The sequence below is a fragment of the Sprattus sprattus genome (genome assembly GCF_963457725.1).
Source record: "Sprattus sprattus genome assembly, chromosome: 21".
In the NCBI taxonomy this organism is placed as follows: Eukaryota; Metazoa; Chordata; class Actinopteri; order Clupeiformes; family Clupeidae; genus Sprattus; species Sprattus sprattus.
This window is the reverse complement of record NC_137919.1, coordinates 7823669-7842380: the sequence shown is the minus strand read 5'-3', so window position 1 is coordinate 7842380 and position 18712 is coordinate 7823669. Positions and strand designations below refer to the sequence as shown.

The 18712-nt window shown below is 45.3% G+C and overlaps 1 protein-coding gene across 1 annotated transcript; it reads left to right on the top strand.

Annotated features, from left to right (window-relative positions):
• Positions 1-286: 286 nt before the first annotated feature.
• On the top strand, positions 287-18538 carry dtx4a (deltex 4, E3 ubiquitin ligase a; the record flags this gene model as incomplete). The annotated part of the gene is made up of 9 exons (XM_080860033.1): positions 287-366; positions 487-701; positions 4438-5722; positions 15478-15539; positions 15891-16052; positions 16749-16810; positions 17126-17446; positions 17842-17931; positions 18311-18538. 9 exons carry the CDS (start codon positions 287-289, stop codon positions 18536-18538), a joined length of 2505 nt encoding a protein of 834 aa, XP_080716159.1.
• Positions 18539-18712: the final 174 nt, after the last annotated feature.

Below are 18712 nucleotides of genomic sequence, written 5' to 3'. Positions count from 1 at the left end.
GTGTCTGCATTTTGCGTTTCAAAGGCGGATGTCGCTAGAAATGATTTGTGACAACATTTTCGTATTGACGAGCTAACTTAAATTGTTGTGAGAAGCCTACATTATTCATGACCACCGTCTAGCTGTCACTCATAATCTGAAAAAATGTAGCTCATCGCTCTCTGCACGACAAATCAATAGATGACGTGTGATGGTGTTGACAACCTTATTGTTACAGTGCTTCCTTCATCAGCATACATTAGTTACAAGTTTATGTCCTCTTCCGCTGCGATGATAGTTTTCCCCAATGGAGCATCGGCTTCTTGTCAAAAATGGAACCCACTGTAGGCTTCATCTTTCTTGCAAGCGTCGCTGTTGCTGCTGCAAATAATATGAAATAAATACAGTTGTTACGAGCAAACGGCTGTATGCAATCATCTGGATCGAGCTGCACAGCGTAGCCTGCCGCGGACTAACGCTAGCTTCCCTGCTCTCCCTGTCTCTCAGGTGTATGATGTTGCTAGCATCGGCCGTGGTCGTATGGGAATGGCTAAACGAACACGGGCGCTGGCGTCCCTACAGCCCGGCCGTGTCTCATCACATCGAAGCGGTGATTCGCAGCGACCCACGGGGAAGCAGTGTGGTACTAGGCCAGGTTGACTCGAGGCTCTCGCCGTACATCATCGACTTGCACTCCATGCATCAGTTTCGGCAAGACACAGGTAGAGATGAACGACAGACGGTAACCTGTTAGTGTTTTTTTAACTGATGCTCTCTGTACGTGGTAAAGTATATGCGCAGTGGTTGCAATATATAAATGTTCCCTTAAACTGTGAAGATAAAACGAAATTGTGAGAGTGTGACATTGCCATTCCACAAAGCCCGCAACCAGATTGATATGTTCATAACCCCTCCCCTGAGATGTTGCTATCAGGCCCGCTTGTCACAACTCTTGCACACAGCATAGCAGGCCTGCTAATAGCCGTCTCTGTGCATGTGTGAGTGAGGGAGCCTTTTAGGGCTATGGCTGCATGCTTCACATACTATTGTAAAAGATCGTCGCCGGAGAGGAAACGGCAGACATAAAGGGAGGGATTGTTTGCTGTCAGAATTTTTTGGGGAAATCACAATTGCACATCCCACCCTGCACGCTGACAAAAGCCATTGTATTTGATTCTGAATATAAGCAGAGACTGACAAGGGAATGCATGGGAATATACAGAGCAATGAAGGGAGGGTGTTGTTAAAGAGGGTGAGGTGGTGGGGGGGACTCTGCACCCCTTAAAAACATGAGGGAGTAGTAGGGGAAAGATGAATAGCACTATAGTGAGGTCAGAGAGAGAGACTGGGGTGTGCGGAGGGTGGGTGTGTGTGGGTGTGTGTCTGAGGGTGTGTGTGTGTGGGTGTGTGTCTGAGGGTGTGTGTGCATGTGTGTGTGATGAAATGAATAACCTTTGTCTTGAATTTCATGGGCTGTCAGATTTGCCGACATACTAATCATGTGAAATTTAGGCTTGGCTCACATTATGCTCAATCTGTATGCACACTCCAGGCTGAGGACCAAGCACTGAGAGCGTGGCAGTGCATGCCAGGCCTGCTTTAAATAGAACTATGCAACAATTTGACACTTTTTGAGGTATGGTTTTATAGGCAACTAGTTTTGGTACCATCCTCAAATTTTGGTACCATCCTCAAATAGCATATGGTCATGGGAAGGACCGGTAAAACCCTGTCTCATTCTCACTAGCCATCCAAGATGTGCCCTATGTAGTTCTGTGTAACGGGCTGGAACACCCTGCAAAAATGGAAGAAAAGCATTCACACGCATGACATGCTACACTGCCAAAAGACACCAGTTAGTGTGTTGGCAAGCTTCTATCAGTGTTATCTGGGCTGTTGGGGTCATTGCAAGGTTTTTGCATGCCTTTAGGTAGTTAGCTTACTAGTTTTAGACCAGAACTCTGTATTGCTGCTCTAAATGATTCCTTGTGTTCCAGGGCTGTTAAATTCTTACGATTTAGACCCAAAATGTTGGTGATCAAATTTGTATGCAAGGATTGATCTTTGTGTTTGGCCTTTGGTCCTCATAGCTGTACTTGAACTTTCATTAATATCCGTCTAAGGACATTATAAAAGCAACAGGTTGTATATTTTTATTTTGTGTGTGTATGTGTGTGTGTGTGTGTGTGTGTGTGTGTGTGTGTTGGGAAAGTGTTCTGATCTGCAACTAGGAAACCCAAAACCTGGTTGTGATTCCAATTTGTAAGTTCCATTATTAGAGGCACATTTTTGTCTACTCACGGGACCCCATTCGTAGTGCTGCATGCAATTTGGGTCACGTGTGTGTGTGTGTGTGTGTGTGTGTGTGTGTGTGTGTGTGTGTGTGTGTGTGTGTGTGTGTGTGTGTGTGTGTGTGTGTGTGTGTGTGTGTGTGTGTGTGTGTGTGTGTGTGTGTGTGTGTGTGTGTGTGTGTGTGTGTGTGTGTGTGTGTTTTGAAGGTTGCAGTGTATCTTACTGTGATGCTCCTTTTTCACAGAAACTCACATATTCTGTGGGCCTCACTTAACAATATGATGAAAGTGTTCAACCGGTGCGGTTCTGTAACCCAGGGCAAAGTAAGACTAAATGCAGGGAAATGCAGTTAGGATATTAACTGAAAAAATATTTCAAAAAGTAAAACAGCCATACCCCTAATAAGATAAGATTATAGTATCCTTTAGCTTTATCCTCTAACCACAACATTTTCAATGTCAAATGTCCTGTGTCCATCAAACAAGTAAGCAAAATGTATAATATAGCAGTCAAAATAGGTTGCATTCAGTTACTGATTTCTATCTCTCCATCATAATTGTACATGTGTATGGATTCAGGCACCTGTATTAGAACTAAGGACACTAAGACATTCATAACCAGCTGTTGTCAGTTACAACATGGGCTGCTGCAGCTGATCCTATAGAAGTCCGCCAAACCAAGATAATGTAGTGGTAATGTATCCCAAACTGAAAGATGGCAAGTATAAAAACAAAAATACAAAATGCCTATTTTTTTTTCCCTATTAACTGCATTAACTGTTTCAAACTATTTGTTGTGATCATATAGCCATAGGATATTGTGCCTTGCCTCAAAATGTCACTGAGGTTTGTGGAACATTAAGCTAGACGGTCTTTACCTTACCTCACCTTTGCTATTATGCTATTCTTGCAGCTTGAGCAGAGCTCCATGGAATGCACCCTAACATTCTGAAACATCCATTAACTTCTTAACTCATTAAGTTCTAAACTCTGCCGTCTCTTGACACACTGCACACGCCTCTACCTATTGTTAGCGGCTCTCCCTTTGCCCTCACAACCTGGAGAAGGTCTCATAGTCATGTTGATTATTAAGTATGCAGCAGTTTGTAGGTCACAGAGCGCAAACAAAAGAATTGGGACAAACGCAAAAATAAGCTAATGTAGTACATGTTGTATGCATACCCTTTTCTAATCACGACTAGAATATGCCAGACCTGCTTGTCAAGCGGCTCATTGTCATTGTCATTGGCTTGTCATTTCCCCCGAGGTCTGTTTTGTTTTCCACTCCTACCTTTCCACCCTACCTCCGCTCTGCCTAGCCCAACACTGGCATCTATTGATTTGAGTGACATCCTGGAGGTCCAATCTGATTGGTTGAAAGCAGGGACTCGCACTGAGAAACATCGGAAAGGGAATATTTCTGTAATTCTGCCCAGACTGTTGAATAGGCCTGGCCTACACAGGCCCCTAGGGACTGGTGTCCATATTAAGATGTGCTTTTGAGTTCAAACAAACAAAGAACATTCTGCATCTTGAATATGAGGGAAGGGTCATTTAATTCATTTGATGACATTTTCATTAATGCAGTTCTTTGGTCTACATATTCGAACATCAGAGAAATAAATTAAGAGCAAGTCAGTAGAAATCTAAGAATTACTGAGTAAATGCGCAGCCAGTAAATAAACTGAGGACAGTTGTCAACCACAACCACTGTCACATTCTCTCTCTTCTCTCTCTCTCTTCTTACTCTCTCCTCTCTCTTTCTCTCCCTCTCTCTCTCTCTCTCTCTCTCTCTCTCATTCCCTACATAAAAAGGAGCTGTGCACATGCTTATATATTACTGACCATGTCTGACTTTTTCCCCATCAGCGGTGTCTAGAAGAAGAAGGCCTGTCAGTTGCTGATAGTGGTAATATTTTGGTGTACTTGATCCATATGATGGTTCATTAAAAGGGTTCTAAACCTCTCTCTCTCTCTCTCTCTCTCTGTCTTCTCTCTCTCTCCTCCTTCTTTCTATCTCTTTTCCCTTCCTCCTCTTTCTCTCTCTCTTCTTTCTCTCTCCTCCTTCTCCCTCTCTCTCCCTTTCCTCCTTCTCTCTCTCTCTCTCTCTCTCTCTCTCTCGCTCACTCGCTCCCCCTCTCTCCCTTTCCTCCTCGTCTCCGAGAAGGCACCCTCCGGCCGGTGCGGCGCAGCTTTTACGACCCGACGTCGGCGCCAGGCCACGGCTGGCTGTGGGAATGGGAGAACGACTCAGGCTCGTGGACGGCCTACGACACGGAGGTGAGCATCGCCATCCAGGCGGCGCGCGACCGCAACCAGCCCTGGCTGGACCTGTCGCCACTGGGCTTCTGCTACCTCATCGACCTGCAGACCATGACTCAGTTTAACCGGCAGACCCAGCGCCGCCGGCGCATCCAGAGACGCTCGGACCTGGCCTACCCGCTCGTGACGGGGCCGCTGCCCAGGGCATGGGGGAATGGCATGGGGGCCGGGGGTGGTGGTGGTGGTGGTGGTGGTGGGATGGGTGGGGTAGGAGGGGAAGGAGGCGGGGGTGCTGGGAGGTTTGGGGGTGCTGGTGGGGGTTTGCTAGGTGTGGGGGTTTCCGGGGTGGTGAGCAGGGGCAATGGCAGCGCCTACCCGAGTGGCGCACTGCCCGCCTCGGCCATCACCTCGCTTGGACAGCCCTGCTCGTGCCAGCAGTGCATGCTGGTCCTGGGCGTGAAGACGGGGTTCGGCGGTGGTGGTGGTGCGCACACGCTGGGTCGCAAGCCCCCGCCGCCCCTGCCCCCCCCTATCCAGACTAAGCCGCCCAGCCCCAAGTCGGGACCACCGCAGAGGGGCTACTCGTACTCGCTGACCCTCCCGCACCCCATGTCCCTGTCCCGGGTCCTGGCCCCTCATAGGAACTCCATGCTGGTGTCCAGTGGGAGTGGCATGGGCATGGGGATGGGGATGGGCATGGTTGGTGTTGGCACGAACAGCAGTAATGGCGGCTTCGCCCACTCACTATCTCTGCTAGGGGCGGCTACTGCCGGACTCTCTCTCTCCTCCACACCCGCCTCTTCTTCGGCCCTGCCCTCCTCTTCCTCGTTTTCGCGCCCCCCGCCGCCCCCAATGCCACCCCCCATGCCACCCCCTCCTCCACCATCCGTTTCCACCACGACCTCCTCCGGGATGCCGACCATTCCTCCCGTTTCCACGCCGATGACCGCCACGGTGGCCTCTGGGGCCTCTGGGGCCAGCATCAGCACGTTGACTGCAGCCGCTAGTGGCGGGCAGGCGCTCATCTCCACGGTGACCAGCTGCGCCCCCACGCCATCGGCACGCGTACTGGGCCCTGTGTCATCAGCATGTGCCGCGCCACTTCCCCCACGCTCCAGTCTGGCAGGACTGAGTCGTCCGGCACTGCAACGCATCGCCATGGCACAGTCACGGGCGTTGATCGCATCAGGGTGAGTCGGCACACACACACACACACACACACACACTCACACACTCACACACTCACACACTCACACACTCACACACTCACCATAACATACAAACAGATGCGTGTGCACACACACTGAGTCACACACACACACACACACACACACACACACTCACACACTCACACACTCACACACTCACCATAACATACAAACAGATGCGCGTGCACAAACACTGACTCACACCATAACAGCAAACGGATCTACATTGTGTCCACATACCTCACACTTGCAGGCATCTTTGAACCCCTTCTTCCCTAAATCACTTTACCCCTTAAGTGATTCCCTAACTCACTTCTCTTTAGTAACATTTTGGGACCATTCTTAGTCTCGGTCAGTAGCTTTAGTCCCACATAACCCTTAATGCTACAGAAAAACACAGCGAGGGCCTGCAGATGAGTTAATCACAGCATCTGTAACCGAGACATTAAACCAGAGACTAAGGCCTGCAGTTTAGTTCATCACAGCATCTGTAACCGAGACATTAAACCAGAGACTCTGGCTTTCAGGGTTGCATCATCTGTTTCCAGCAGTGCAGTGCAGAAGCATTGAAGTAATCGAATGTTCAAAAGCAACTCTTGAGTGTGGCGTTAAATGTGTTGCTGGCTGTGCTATGAGAATTTGAGTCTTCTTATTGTGTTCGATGAAGTGCTTGTGGCAATTATTTTGCCAGGATTTTTTTTTGTCAGTTGTGTGTGTTGGGAATTTGTCGGGCCTGTTGTTGTGGAGTGGAAAAGGGGGTGGGTCTTCTGTGAAGTGGCTTCTGTGGAATTTGCAGAAGGGAGTGTTGCCTACTGATGAGACAGAGACTCTCAGTGATAACCAGAGAGAACAAGAGAGAGAGAGACTGACAGACAGACAGACAGAAAGAAAGAGAGAAAGAGAGAGAGAGAGAGAGAGAACGGTAGAAAGAAAGAGAAAGAGAGAGAGAGGCCGACAGAAAGAGATAAAGAGACAGACAGGCAGACAGGCAGACAGGCAGACAGGCAGACAGGCAGACAGGCAGACAGACAGGCAGACAGGCAGACAGGCAGACAGGCAGACAGAGAGAGAGAGAGAAACAAACAAGTAATTACAGAAAAATTCAAAGAGAAGGATTCATTGAGAACAGAGAGGAAGTGTGCCAGACCAGAGATGTGAAGGATGGGCCTGAACGATTGAGTCAGAGGGTCACTCTCATTCTCCCAGATCCCTCGTTCACACCACTTCTCCCATGACCCTTCCCTCCCTCCCTCCCTTTTTCTTCTTTTTCTTCTTCTTCTCTCTCTCCTTCTTCTCCACTCCACAGAGACTCTCTCTCCCCCTCCCTGTCTCTATCTCTCTCTCCCTTTCTCTTACACCCCAACCCTTCCCTCTATCTCTATCCTCAACTCTTACCCCCTCCACTCCCCACCCTTCTTCCCACGTTCCCATGCTCAGTTCATTCCAGGGGGGGCCCCTCTTGGAACCCCTTATTTGTCTGAGCAGGGGCCACGTATCCAGAGCAACCTTTGTTACCCGTTCCATGCTTCGCACATATTTGCAAAACAATGCAGGGAAAGGTTCATGGCTGGCATGGAGAGAGCGAGAGAGAGAGACTGAAATAGACAGACTTGGAAAAAGAGACTGAGAAAGAAAGCCTAAGAAAAGAGAGAGAAAGAGAACGAGAGCTCTGAGCTGGATTGCAGTTGTGATGCACCTCAGACAGACAGACCGGGACAAAGAGTGCCTCGTGTGCCTGTACTGTGCTGTGCTCTCACACCGCACCGATTGGCTGACAGGACACGAGGGAGCAGAAGAGCGAGAAATGTGAAGTGGAGAGAAAGCGAGATGGAGAGGTGCAGACGGAGGAGTCGAAGGAAAGCAAGAGAGAAAGAGGAAAGAATGAAATCAAATCGAAGCTGAGCCATTCACAGACTAGAAAGCTAACTACCTGGCCTAACTTGCTAAATGTTGAGTGACTTTGAGTTTTTGATTGTGCAAATTCTGCATATGTAGGGATTGCTTTTCACCTGTTTTATGCATTTTACCCTTGTTTTGTTGTGTGGGTCTTATGAAGGATATTAAATATAAGATTCCATGTATCTGACCAATGACCACACGCTAGTATTTGTTTTGCCAACAGGTGACTTTGCCACATGCATTACTCACATTGGTCAGCAGAGGGCGATGCAAAAGCCATCTTGGTGTGGTCTACATTTAAATTCATGAGGAGACATTATGGGGGCAGCAGCAGCACCATTTTACGCGTGTGTGTAAGTGTGTGTGTGCGTGCGTGTGCGTGTGCGTGTGCGTGTGCGTGTGCGTGCGCGTGCGCGTGTGTGTGTGTGTGAATCCTAATGTGGTCTGTGCTGTATGTTAATTCTACCAGTTTTGTATGTGTTTTATACGTCTGTATTTATACTATTTATACTAGTCTTTCAGTTCTTGTTGTGTATCAGGTGTTGCATGCTAATTCATAAGTTTGAGGCTGTCACTGTCTTAAGTGTGTATGTCTATGACTGACTTTGCCTGTGCTTTCTCTGTGTATGGTTTGTATGAGTATTTTATTTTATTTTATTTGATTTATTGTTTGTGTGTGTGTGTTTGTGTGTGAAGAAGAGAGGTATTTGTTTGGTGTGTGTGTGTTTTTGTCAATGAGTGTCTGAGTCTCACTGGCATGTGTTGTTTACTTACTTGTTTGCAGGTCAGGTGAAAGCCGGTCACCTGACGGTGTTGCCCTGCAGGGTAGTATAAACGGCTGACGTCACAAAGCAGGACTTTCCCTCATCCTCTCGTCTCTTCTTTAGTCTTCCTCTATTTCCTTCTCTCTCCCCCGCCCCCCCTCTCTCACCCTCTCTCTCCTTCTCTCTCCTTCACCCTCCTCTCCCCCCCCCCCCCCTCTCTCTGGGCTAATCTCTCATAATAAATACCTTCCACCATGACTAACTAACACGAGTCACGACTATCCTACTCAGATGTTGAGTCATGAGAAATAACCTCACAGGTTGCCGCACAGAAATCATTATTAAGAGATTTTAACTGTTTAGGATTTTGTTAATCTTTTGGCAATGCTGTATTGTATGTCATGCTTAGGACTTTGAGGCCAACAAAGTTTGTCAAACTTCATTCACATCTGACACAAAATCCACATTAAATCATCTGAAGTAGTGAAATGATCAAATCAATCAATTAAATCAAATCAATCAAAGGTTTGTGAGCGCAGAAAAAAAGTGTCTTGCATTACAAAACTGAATCTTACAAGCCTCAACCATGGCATACTGATTCCACTGTATTAATACTACACAGATTCACTGTATACTACACAGATTCACTTCACTGTACTACAGTTTTTATCCATTGCTTTGGGCAATTTCACGAAACAGAAATTACATTCTCAAAACAACACGTGCAATTGTTTTAGAAACTCCTTGCAAATGACAAGTACAATTGCTTCAGTTAGCCCAATTACCAATTGAATACATCTTGCTGGTCTAAACTGACTGTTGCTTCTCAGTCAAGTGGTTGTTCTCTGCAAAACATGTTGGTATAATTTCCTTGAGTACATCATCAACTGCAAAATAGTTCACTCTACTGTCAAAATCTTTCAGGCACATAATACCATGAAAAACATCATGGTATATCCTGTAATATGGATCTCTTGGATCATCAGCTTACAGTAATTTTCAGGTGCAACTAGAACTTTACTAATCAAGGGGGAGATTCACACATCCGATCACCAGTACAGTAAGTTTAGTTAGCTGACAGGTCCTATCCAGGAGTATAAATGCTTCCATCAAATATCTAGAGCTTGACCAAGTTCAGTACAATTTATGAACATGGAAGTACCTGGCCAGGGAAAAAACCAATGGCAACTGCCTGTTAGAGGAAGAGGAGGAAGAAAAAGAGGAGCAACGGCGGATGTCCCAGGCCACCGCGGGGGCAACATCACCATGTGTGATGCCATTTTAGAGAATGGTGTAGTTACCCACATTCCCAGTCTTGGCCCATAAAATACCCAGAAGCTCCAGGTTGTGTTGTTAGTGTAGGCTATACATCATTTTAGTTTTGATGTGCTTATTGTATGACAGTATATTGTGCTGTACGCATTTTCTGTTACTGTAACCACCATGTATGGCAATAACTGTAACAATTTGCATGGCATTATGAGTGCAGTATGAGTGCTACCTTGTAGGCTACGCTTGAATTATTCTTTTTTCTGTTTGACACACAAAGTATTCTGGAAAGAAAACATCTACTGCAGTAAACATTCAGTGTCAAAGGACTGAGCCAAGATTGAAATGTGCAATTGAGGGATATTTCTATGGTCCACTGCCATACTGGCAAAACATCTAAACGTTTTGACCTGCAGTGCTTAAACAATGCCAAAGGGACTTTTGGGGGCACTGACTATTAGTATGAGAAAAGGAATTAGTTGTAATTGATGAGTTGTCTGTTTTGGGTGAGATATGACATTTTGAAGGTGATCTATGTAGTTGTGCTGAACCATATAGGCTATTTTGCCAAATGCACTAAGAGTTTTGAGTGTCATTTCTGTTTCGTGAAATTACCCAGAGCAATGGAGAAAAACTGTAATACTACGCTGATTCACTGTATTAATACTACACAGATTCACTTCACTGTATTAATACTACACTGATTCACTTCACTGTATTAATACTACACTGATTCACTTAACTGTATTAATGCTACACTGATTCACTTCACTTTATTAATACTACGCTGATTCACTGTATAAATACTACACTGATTCACTTCACTGTATTAATACTGCACTGATTCACTTCACTGTATTAATACTACACTGATTCAACTGTATTAACACTTTTTTCTGCACTCACAAACCTTTGATTGAATTGATTGAATTGATTGATCTGATAATTGGTTGGTGATGGTTTAAAGTGGATTTTGAATCCCCGGGTCTCTTAGACCCATACATGGTCAGGGCTGCTGCTTGCGTCACAGCTCCCCCATCCACGCTATTTTTGACAGGTGTTGAATATATTTGTATTCAATAAACCTTCAGATGGAAGGTATTAAGAGCATTAACCTAACTGTTGTTTCTCACTCGAGAACAGCTGAGTTGATGTGTATTGGTCCTACGAAATCAATAGGGTACTATCACACATGAGCTCTTTTCTCTTACTCCTCTCTGCCCTTCTTCCTCTCTACAAACACACACACACACACACCTACTGAAATAGCCGCCCTTGGAGCCATATGGGTTTCAGAGTTAACACCACCCAGCTTAACTCAGCTGAAACGTGACGACCACTTTTCCAGTTTGCCCTCTCTGACTTTCTCTACTCCTCTTATCGCATCCCCTCTTCCCTCTTCTGCTGTCCTCTCGTTATTTCCTTCCTTCTCATGTTTTCGCATGTCCGAGTGACATAAAATAACCTTCTCATGTTTCGCATGTCGGAGCGACATAAAATAACCTAGGCTTAGGGCAGCCTTTGTATGCTTTGAATCCATTTCCAGTCAATGCGTACATGATGACGGCTTCATTAAGACTCCAGACTCTCCAGATTGCTCCACCCCCACCCACCCCCCCCCCCCCCCCCCCTCCTTCCGGTGTGATCGTAGTGTTGTTTGGCGGGATAGTGATCGAGACTGATTGTGAGACTGTGTAAACAAACGATTTACTGCCAAGGCTATTTAAAGGTTATTAAAGTTGGTATGCTTTGCAAACTTGTCAAAACCAAGAGTGATTAGGTGAATTATTGTGGAAATATTAGAGTAGGCTATATTGTTTGAAATATAAGAATCGATTTAGTTTTGTTAAGACAAAACACATGGTACATGGTAAATATGTCAGTCTTTCGCGGCCTTCAAAGATGTCAACAGTGGACGATGTGGATGAATTAGTTGGTGACCCCACTCTAACAGGTGGCCGTGGCAACAAACGGCACCTGTGAGCTCCCTCTTTCCCCCTTTCCCCCTTTCTCCTAACCGACTTTGGAAATAGGGAAGTGTATTTGTGTGTGTGTGTGTGTGTGTGTGTGTGTGTGTGTGTGTGAGATTGTATTTGACTGTGTGTGTGTGAGATTCCTCTTATCGCATCCCCTCTTCCCTCTTCTGCTGTCCTCTCGTTATTTCCTTCCTTCTCATGTTTTCGCATGTCCGAGCGACATAAAATAACTTTCTCATGTTTCGCATGTCCGAGCGACATAAAATAACCTTCTCATGTTTTGCATGTCGGAGCGACATAAAATAACCTAGGCTTAGGGCAGCCTTTGTATGCTTTGAATCCACTTCCAGTCAATGCGTACATGATGACGGCTTCATTAAGACTCCAGACTCTCCAGATTGCTCCACCCCCACCCACCCCCCCCCCCCCCCCCCCTCCTTCCGGTGTGATCGTAGTGTTGTTTGGCGGGATAGTGATCGAGACTGATTGTGAGACTGTGTAAACAAACGATTTACTGCCAAGGCTATTTAAAGGTTATTAAAGTTGGTATGCTTTGCAAACTTGTCAAAACCAAGAGTGATTAGGTGAATTATTGTGGAAATATTAGAGTAGGCTATATTGTTTGAAATATAAGAATCGATTTAGTTTTGTTAAGACAAAACACATGGTACATGGTAAATATGTCAGTCTTTCGCGGCCTTCAAAGATGTCAACAGTGGACGATGTGGATGAATTAGTTGGTGACCCCACTCTAACAGGTGGCCGTGGCAACAAACGGCACCTGTGATCTCCCTCTTTCCCCCTTTCCCCCTTTCTCCTAACCGGCTTTGGAAATAGGGAAGTGTATTTGTGTGTTTGTGTGTGTGTGTGTGTGTGTGAGATTGTATTTGACTGTGTGTGTGTGAGATTGTATTTTACATTGTGTGTGCGCGTGCGTATTTATGTATGTGTGTATGTGTTTGTGTCTGTGTGTGTGTATGCGTTTGTGTTTGTGTGTATGTATCTGTTTTGTGTGTGTGTGTGTGTGTGTGTGTGTGTGTGTGTGTGTGTAACCCCTCCTCGTGATCATGGTTTATGTGCCTGTGTGACGGTGCCTTATGGCGCAGTGTTGCCGTGACGTCCAGGGTAATCCCCCCCCCTGCCGCTCAGGTGTGACGTGGTCAGCATTAGCATTAGCCTCCAGATGGAAAACCCTGGATTAGCACTATAAGAGCCCAGGGACGAGAGAGAGAGGATACGCATTTGTCATCACAGATATGGAGTGACGGTTAGAGAGAGAGGTACGGAGCGATCTAACGTTAACAAGCGCAGAGACTGAGTAAAAACTTCACAGCAGTCCTTTCGTTCTTCAGAGAAGCGTGAGGAAGAGCCGTGGCATAACTTTTCGGAGTACATTTTTGTGATCTCTTCAAAGAAAGAAATGACTGTTATCAAGTTCGCTCCGTGAGTACTAGTTAGGATTTTTCATGTTGTCGTTGTACATTTTGGGATAATTCAAAAACCTAATTACTTAATGTTTTTAGTGAAAAGTCTGTTGCCTGAAAAAGCAGCACTGTGCGAATACGGAATAGAATAATGGAATTTGTAACCATTCTATTACATCATATCAATACACACAACCATCCACACACAAAACTTGTGAATTATTTGACCTTAGTAGAGAAAGGGAAGCTATAATAAAGCATGAGACATTAGAGAACCTTTATACTGTTAAACTGTTAAGAAGTACCCACGCTAGTTGATGAAATTATTTTAAAGCAGCTGGTGTGTGTGTGTGTGTGTGTGTGTGATACACGCCCACTGATAAAACCCAGCAGTGCCAAAAGTTTGCTGGGGAAGTGGTCATCCAACTTGAAGAGTTTGATTGAGTATCAGATGTGAAGAAGATGATACGTGCTTGGCGGTTTGTTTGCGTGTGTCTTTGGCAAAATGGCTAAAACTCTAGGTTCATTATGTATGTCAAAAAGGAATCCAGGGCTCACTATTCACGTCCGTAGATGTTCTCTCTCTCTCCCCCTCTCTCTCTCCCCTTCTCTCTCTCCACTCCTCTCTCTCTCTCTTTCTCTCTCTCTCTCCCCCTCTATCCAGGGATCACTATTCATGTTTGTAGAAGCAGAGTTCATCCAAAGTTCAGTTCTCAGTCTAGAAGTACATCTCATGTTTACAAAGAAATGTATATTCAGGTTATTCCCCTTCGGGGCTGTTTTGAAAAAAAGAATGCATAGAATCCTCTTCAAGTGTAGAGCAGTACAGGAGCATCAGGGAGCTGACTCATTCTGACATACAGCCGCGGAAAAAATTAAGAGATCACTTTGAAAAAAGTATCAGTTTTTCTTTTTTTACTATTTATTGGTATGTGTTTGAGTAAAATTAACACTTTTGTTTCATTCTATAAACTACTGACAACATTTCTACTGAATTTCAAATAAAAATACTGTCATTTAGAGCATTTTTTGCAGAAAAATGACAATTGGTCAAAATAACAAAAAAGATGCAGTTTTTCCAGATATTGATTTCTGATCTCTTCCGAAGTTAAAGCATTAGTACTATGTAGTTTAAGAATCTATATGAACTTGTTTTCTTTGCATTATTCAAGATCTGAAAACATTTCATTTATTTTGCTATTTTGACCAATTGTCATTTTTCTGCAAATAAATGCTCTTAATGACAATAATTTTATTTGAAATTTGGTAGAAATGTTGTCAGTAATTTATAGAATAAAACTAAAATGTTAACTTTACTTTAACTCATACCAATAAATAGTAAAACCAGAGAAACTGATAATTTTTAAGTGGTCTCTTAATTTTTTCCACGGCTGTATATACCTCATTACAATGATCATGGTGAGACAGGTGAAATTATTGGGTGTGTTTTGTTAGACTTAATCTTGTGAACAAGTGTTCTTAATTAAAATAGAATATAAAAAAAACACACACTCAACAACTTTCTCAATAAGCCAACAGGAAACTAGACAGTATTATATATATCGGTACTTGCAAGAGTCACCATCCTTTGCCACAAGAGTAGAGAGCACAAGCCTAGAGACTGGCAGAAAGCACAGCCATAGATTTTCATAGATCTATTCACATTTCCATTGTAACATGTTACATTGTGTACATCTATTTACATTGGATAAAAGCGTCTGCGACTTACAATTGAGGGACAACAATCAAGCACTAATTTAATACTAAAACGATTTCATAAATACTTTGTGAGTACTAATTCTAATCAGTCTAGTCAATAACGTGGCGTTATTATCGAGCAGCTGGTGCCAGTGTTATAACGCATATTCACCCAGTCGCCACTGCCACTGTGCACTGAACCTGCTAGCCAGGTCTGTCAGGTGCGGGCAGAAGGCCTCTGGTGGCAGCTGGTGTCACCTGGTGGCCTCGCCGTGTCTTGGCACTTCACCAGGGTTCTTCAGAGGGTTCGTCCGAGGTTTCATCCATATGGCATGGGAAGTTATGTTGCCATGACCACAGTTGTTGTTTTTTTCTTCTTGCGTGGGAATGTGCAGGTGTCTTCTTGGGTAACCTTTAGATAGTAATCGTCTTGGAATGGCGTGCAGCTTTTTATGACTGTCAATCACAGGACACTAAAGAATTACTACACAAACAGTAATGAGGGAAGATAATGCTAGACATGGATGACGCATCTGTGGTTTGAGTCCCTGTTTTGTGTAAATTGTCATGGTATGTTGCTCTGTAAAGTTTGACCTTTTATCCTGCATGTATGAATGCACATATGACTTGATGAATGGTTACGGGTGTGTATGTGTTGATATGTTGTATTGTGGTGGGTTAAATATATCTGTGTTTTGTGTGTTTAGAGTTCCCACAGTTCCAGTGAAGAACTTAAATGGCTCCAGCCCTGTGCATCCTGCTCTGGCAGGTAAGCATTCAAATAATCATCATTATCTATTAATTTGTTTATTATTTATTAGCTTCTACTTCTATAAATTCTATGGACTAGCTGGCCCTCCCTTTCATATCCGTCACCAGCTTGTATTCTAGTTCACACTGATTGTGTCTAAACAATCCCATTCTTACAAAAGAGATACAGTGTTTGTGCATACATCAGTAAATCAATTGATTTGTAAGTCAATACAGCTAGTAGTTAGTAGCACAACTGTAACACGTCATCGACATGGAGATTATGAGGATGCTTAGACGTGTCCAGAACTGTCTAGATGTCCCTGGCACAGCTGCACAGCTCATGTCTGCCCCCTGGTGGTTACTGCAGGAATCACAGGCATTCTGATGAGTGCTGCTGGTTTGCCCGTCTGTCTCACCCGGCCGCCCAAGCTGGTACTTCACCCGCCGCCCGTCAGCAAGAGCGACATCAAGCCCGTGCCAGGCCTGGGACACTGCTGTCGCAAGACCACCAAAAAGCAGGCGCGCAAAGGTGAGAGATACACACACACGCACATACACACAAACACACACACACACACACACACACACATATATATATATATATATATATATATATATATATATATATATATATGCACACACAAATACATATGCAGACATGCACACAAACATACATACATACACATATTCTGAAACAAATACACACCGAAACACACACATACATATATAAAAACACACTACCATACAGAAACACGCACATTGAAGTGGCAGATAGTGAGATTTGTTTGTCTGTACACACATACTATGCACTAGTGTGTTTCTCGCCCGCTCTCACACTTAAATACACACTTACATACACGTATACAATAACATAGGCTACACTTCTGTGCTTTCGATTCACACACCAAACCCACGTGTTGCACAGGTTGTTTCACTCAGGTGTGTGTGTACGTACGTGTGTGTGTGTGTGTGTGTACGTACGTACGTGTGTGTGTGTGTGTGTACGTGTGTGTACATGTGTACGTGTGTGCGTGTGTGCGTGTATGTGTGTGTGTGAGTGTGTGTGCGCGTGTGTGCGTGTGTGCGTGTGTGCATGTGTGTGTGTGTGTGTGTGTGTGTGTGTGTGTACATGTGTGTGTGTGTGTGTGTGTGTGTGTGTGTGTGTGTGTGTGTGGACACATCCCCACACACGGCATCTGATTTCCTCTGACTTTATGGCCCCCAGGAAGAACTCCAGAGGAAGTGGTCAAGAGATACCTGCAGAAGGTCCGCAACCCCCCGGAGGAGGTAGGATGCTTTCTTTTTTCATTCATCATTCACTTTTTCTTCCCCTCTTTCTCTCAGTCTTCATTTCTTCTTCTTCTTGTATTTTCAGTTTTTTCTTTCTTTTTTTCTTTCATTTCTTTCTTCTCCATCTCTTATTTTCTTTCCCTCTTTCATACTTTATTTCAGTATTTCTTCAGTTTTTTTCCCCTTTCTTTAACACTTTTTCTTCTTTCCTACCTATCTGTCAAACCTGTTGGTATGCCTCGTCTGACATAATTTCCTCCCTCTCTCTCTCAGGACTGTACCATCTGACATAATTTCCTCTCTCTCTCTCAGGACTGTACCATCTGTATGGAGGCCCTCTCCGGCCCCTCTGGGTATAAGGGCCCGGGCGTGGGTGGCATCTCGCGGGTGGAGTCGGTGGGCCGCCTGGCCCTGTGCGGGCATCAGTACCACCTGCAGTGCCTGGTGGCCATGTACAACAACGGCAACAAGGACGGCAGCCTCCAGTGCCCCACCTGCAAGACCATCTACGGCGTGAAGACGGGCAACCAGCCCCCCGGCAAGATGGAGTACCACGTCATCCCCCACTCCCTGCCTGGGCACCCCGACTGCAAGACCATCCGCATCATCTACAACATTCCACCAGGCATCCAGGTGAGCACGGTCACACCTGTGCCGCTCATCAGTGTGCACCATCCTTTAACACACTCATGTGCTAACAGTCAGATCAGTTAGATCGTTCATAATAATTGTGCCAAACTGTCTACTGCCTGACTTCGTTATTACATAATACTATTGAAGCCAGAGGTGAATGAAGCGCAAAATGAAGCGATATTTCCCATACGACCCAATTCATGTGCAAGTATTTTCATTGTTTAAGTGTCACAGATTTATGTGTAAGTGTTGTTATCAGAAAGACTTTTTCTGAAGCATTATCTTTGCTTTGGTCAGTTCTTGTGAGTGCAGTCTGTTCTTACAATAAATAAGTCATTCATTCTAAAAACAATGTGACCCTAAAGAGGAGCTCTCTTCCTGTTTCTTCTACATAGGGTCCTGAGCATCCCAACCCCGGCAAGCCCTACACTGCCCGCGGATTCCCCCGCCACTGCTACCTCCCAGACACTGAGAAAGGACGAATTGTACGTACGCACACTTAAACACACATCATCAGCCACACACACACACACACACACACACACACACACACACACACACACACACACATATAAATGCAGTTCTTTTTAATACTTCACAACCTTACAGTTGTGCTCTCAGATAACAGTATCAACTTCAGCAACAGCGACCCCTCCCCCCCCGGTAACCACATCTGTGTCCTCTCTCTCCCTCTCTCTCTCTCTCTCCCTCTCTCTCTCTGTCTCTCTCTCTCTCTCCCTCTCTCTCTCTCTCTCTCTCTCTCCCTCTCTCCCTCTCTCTCCCTCTCTCTCTCTCTCTCTCTCTCTCTCTCTCTCTCTCTCTCTCTCTCTCTCTCTCTCTCTCTCTCTCTCTCTCTCTCTCCAGGTCCTGCGTTTGCTGCTGGTGGCTTGGGATCGTCGTCTCATCTTCTCTGTGGGCACGTCCAGCACCACCGGAGAGGCCGACACCGTCATCTGGAACGAGGTCCACCACAAGACAGAGTTCGGCTCCAACCTGACGGGCCACGGCTTCCCCGACCCGGGCCACCTGGACAACGTGCTGGAGGAGCTGCGTGCCCAGGGCATCACCGAAGATGAGAGCCTGAGAGACTGAGAGCGGAGAGCGACACACGGCAGAGAGGGAGAGAGGGAGGGAGGGAGAGAAAGAGAGGGAGAAACAGAGGGAGAGAGAGAGGGAATTGAGGAGTGAGTGGAGGACGGAAGAGGTTCTCATATCTGAAGCTGCCAAAAAAAAGAAAGAACAGAAGAAAGGGATACGAAATGAGTG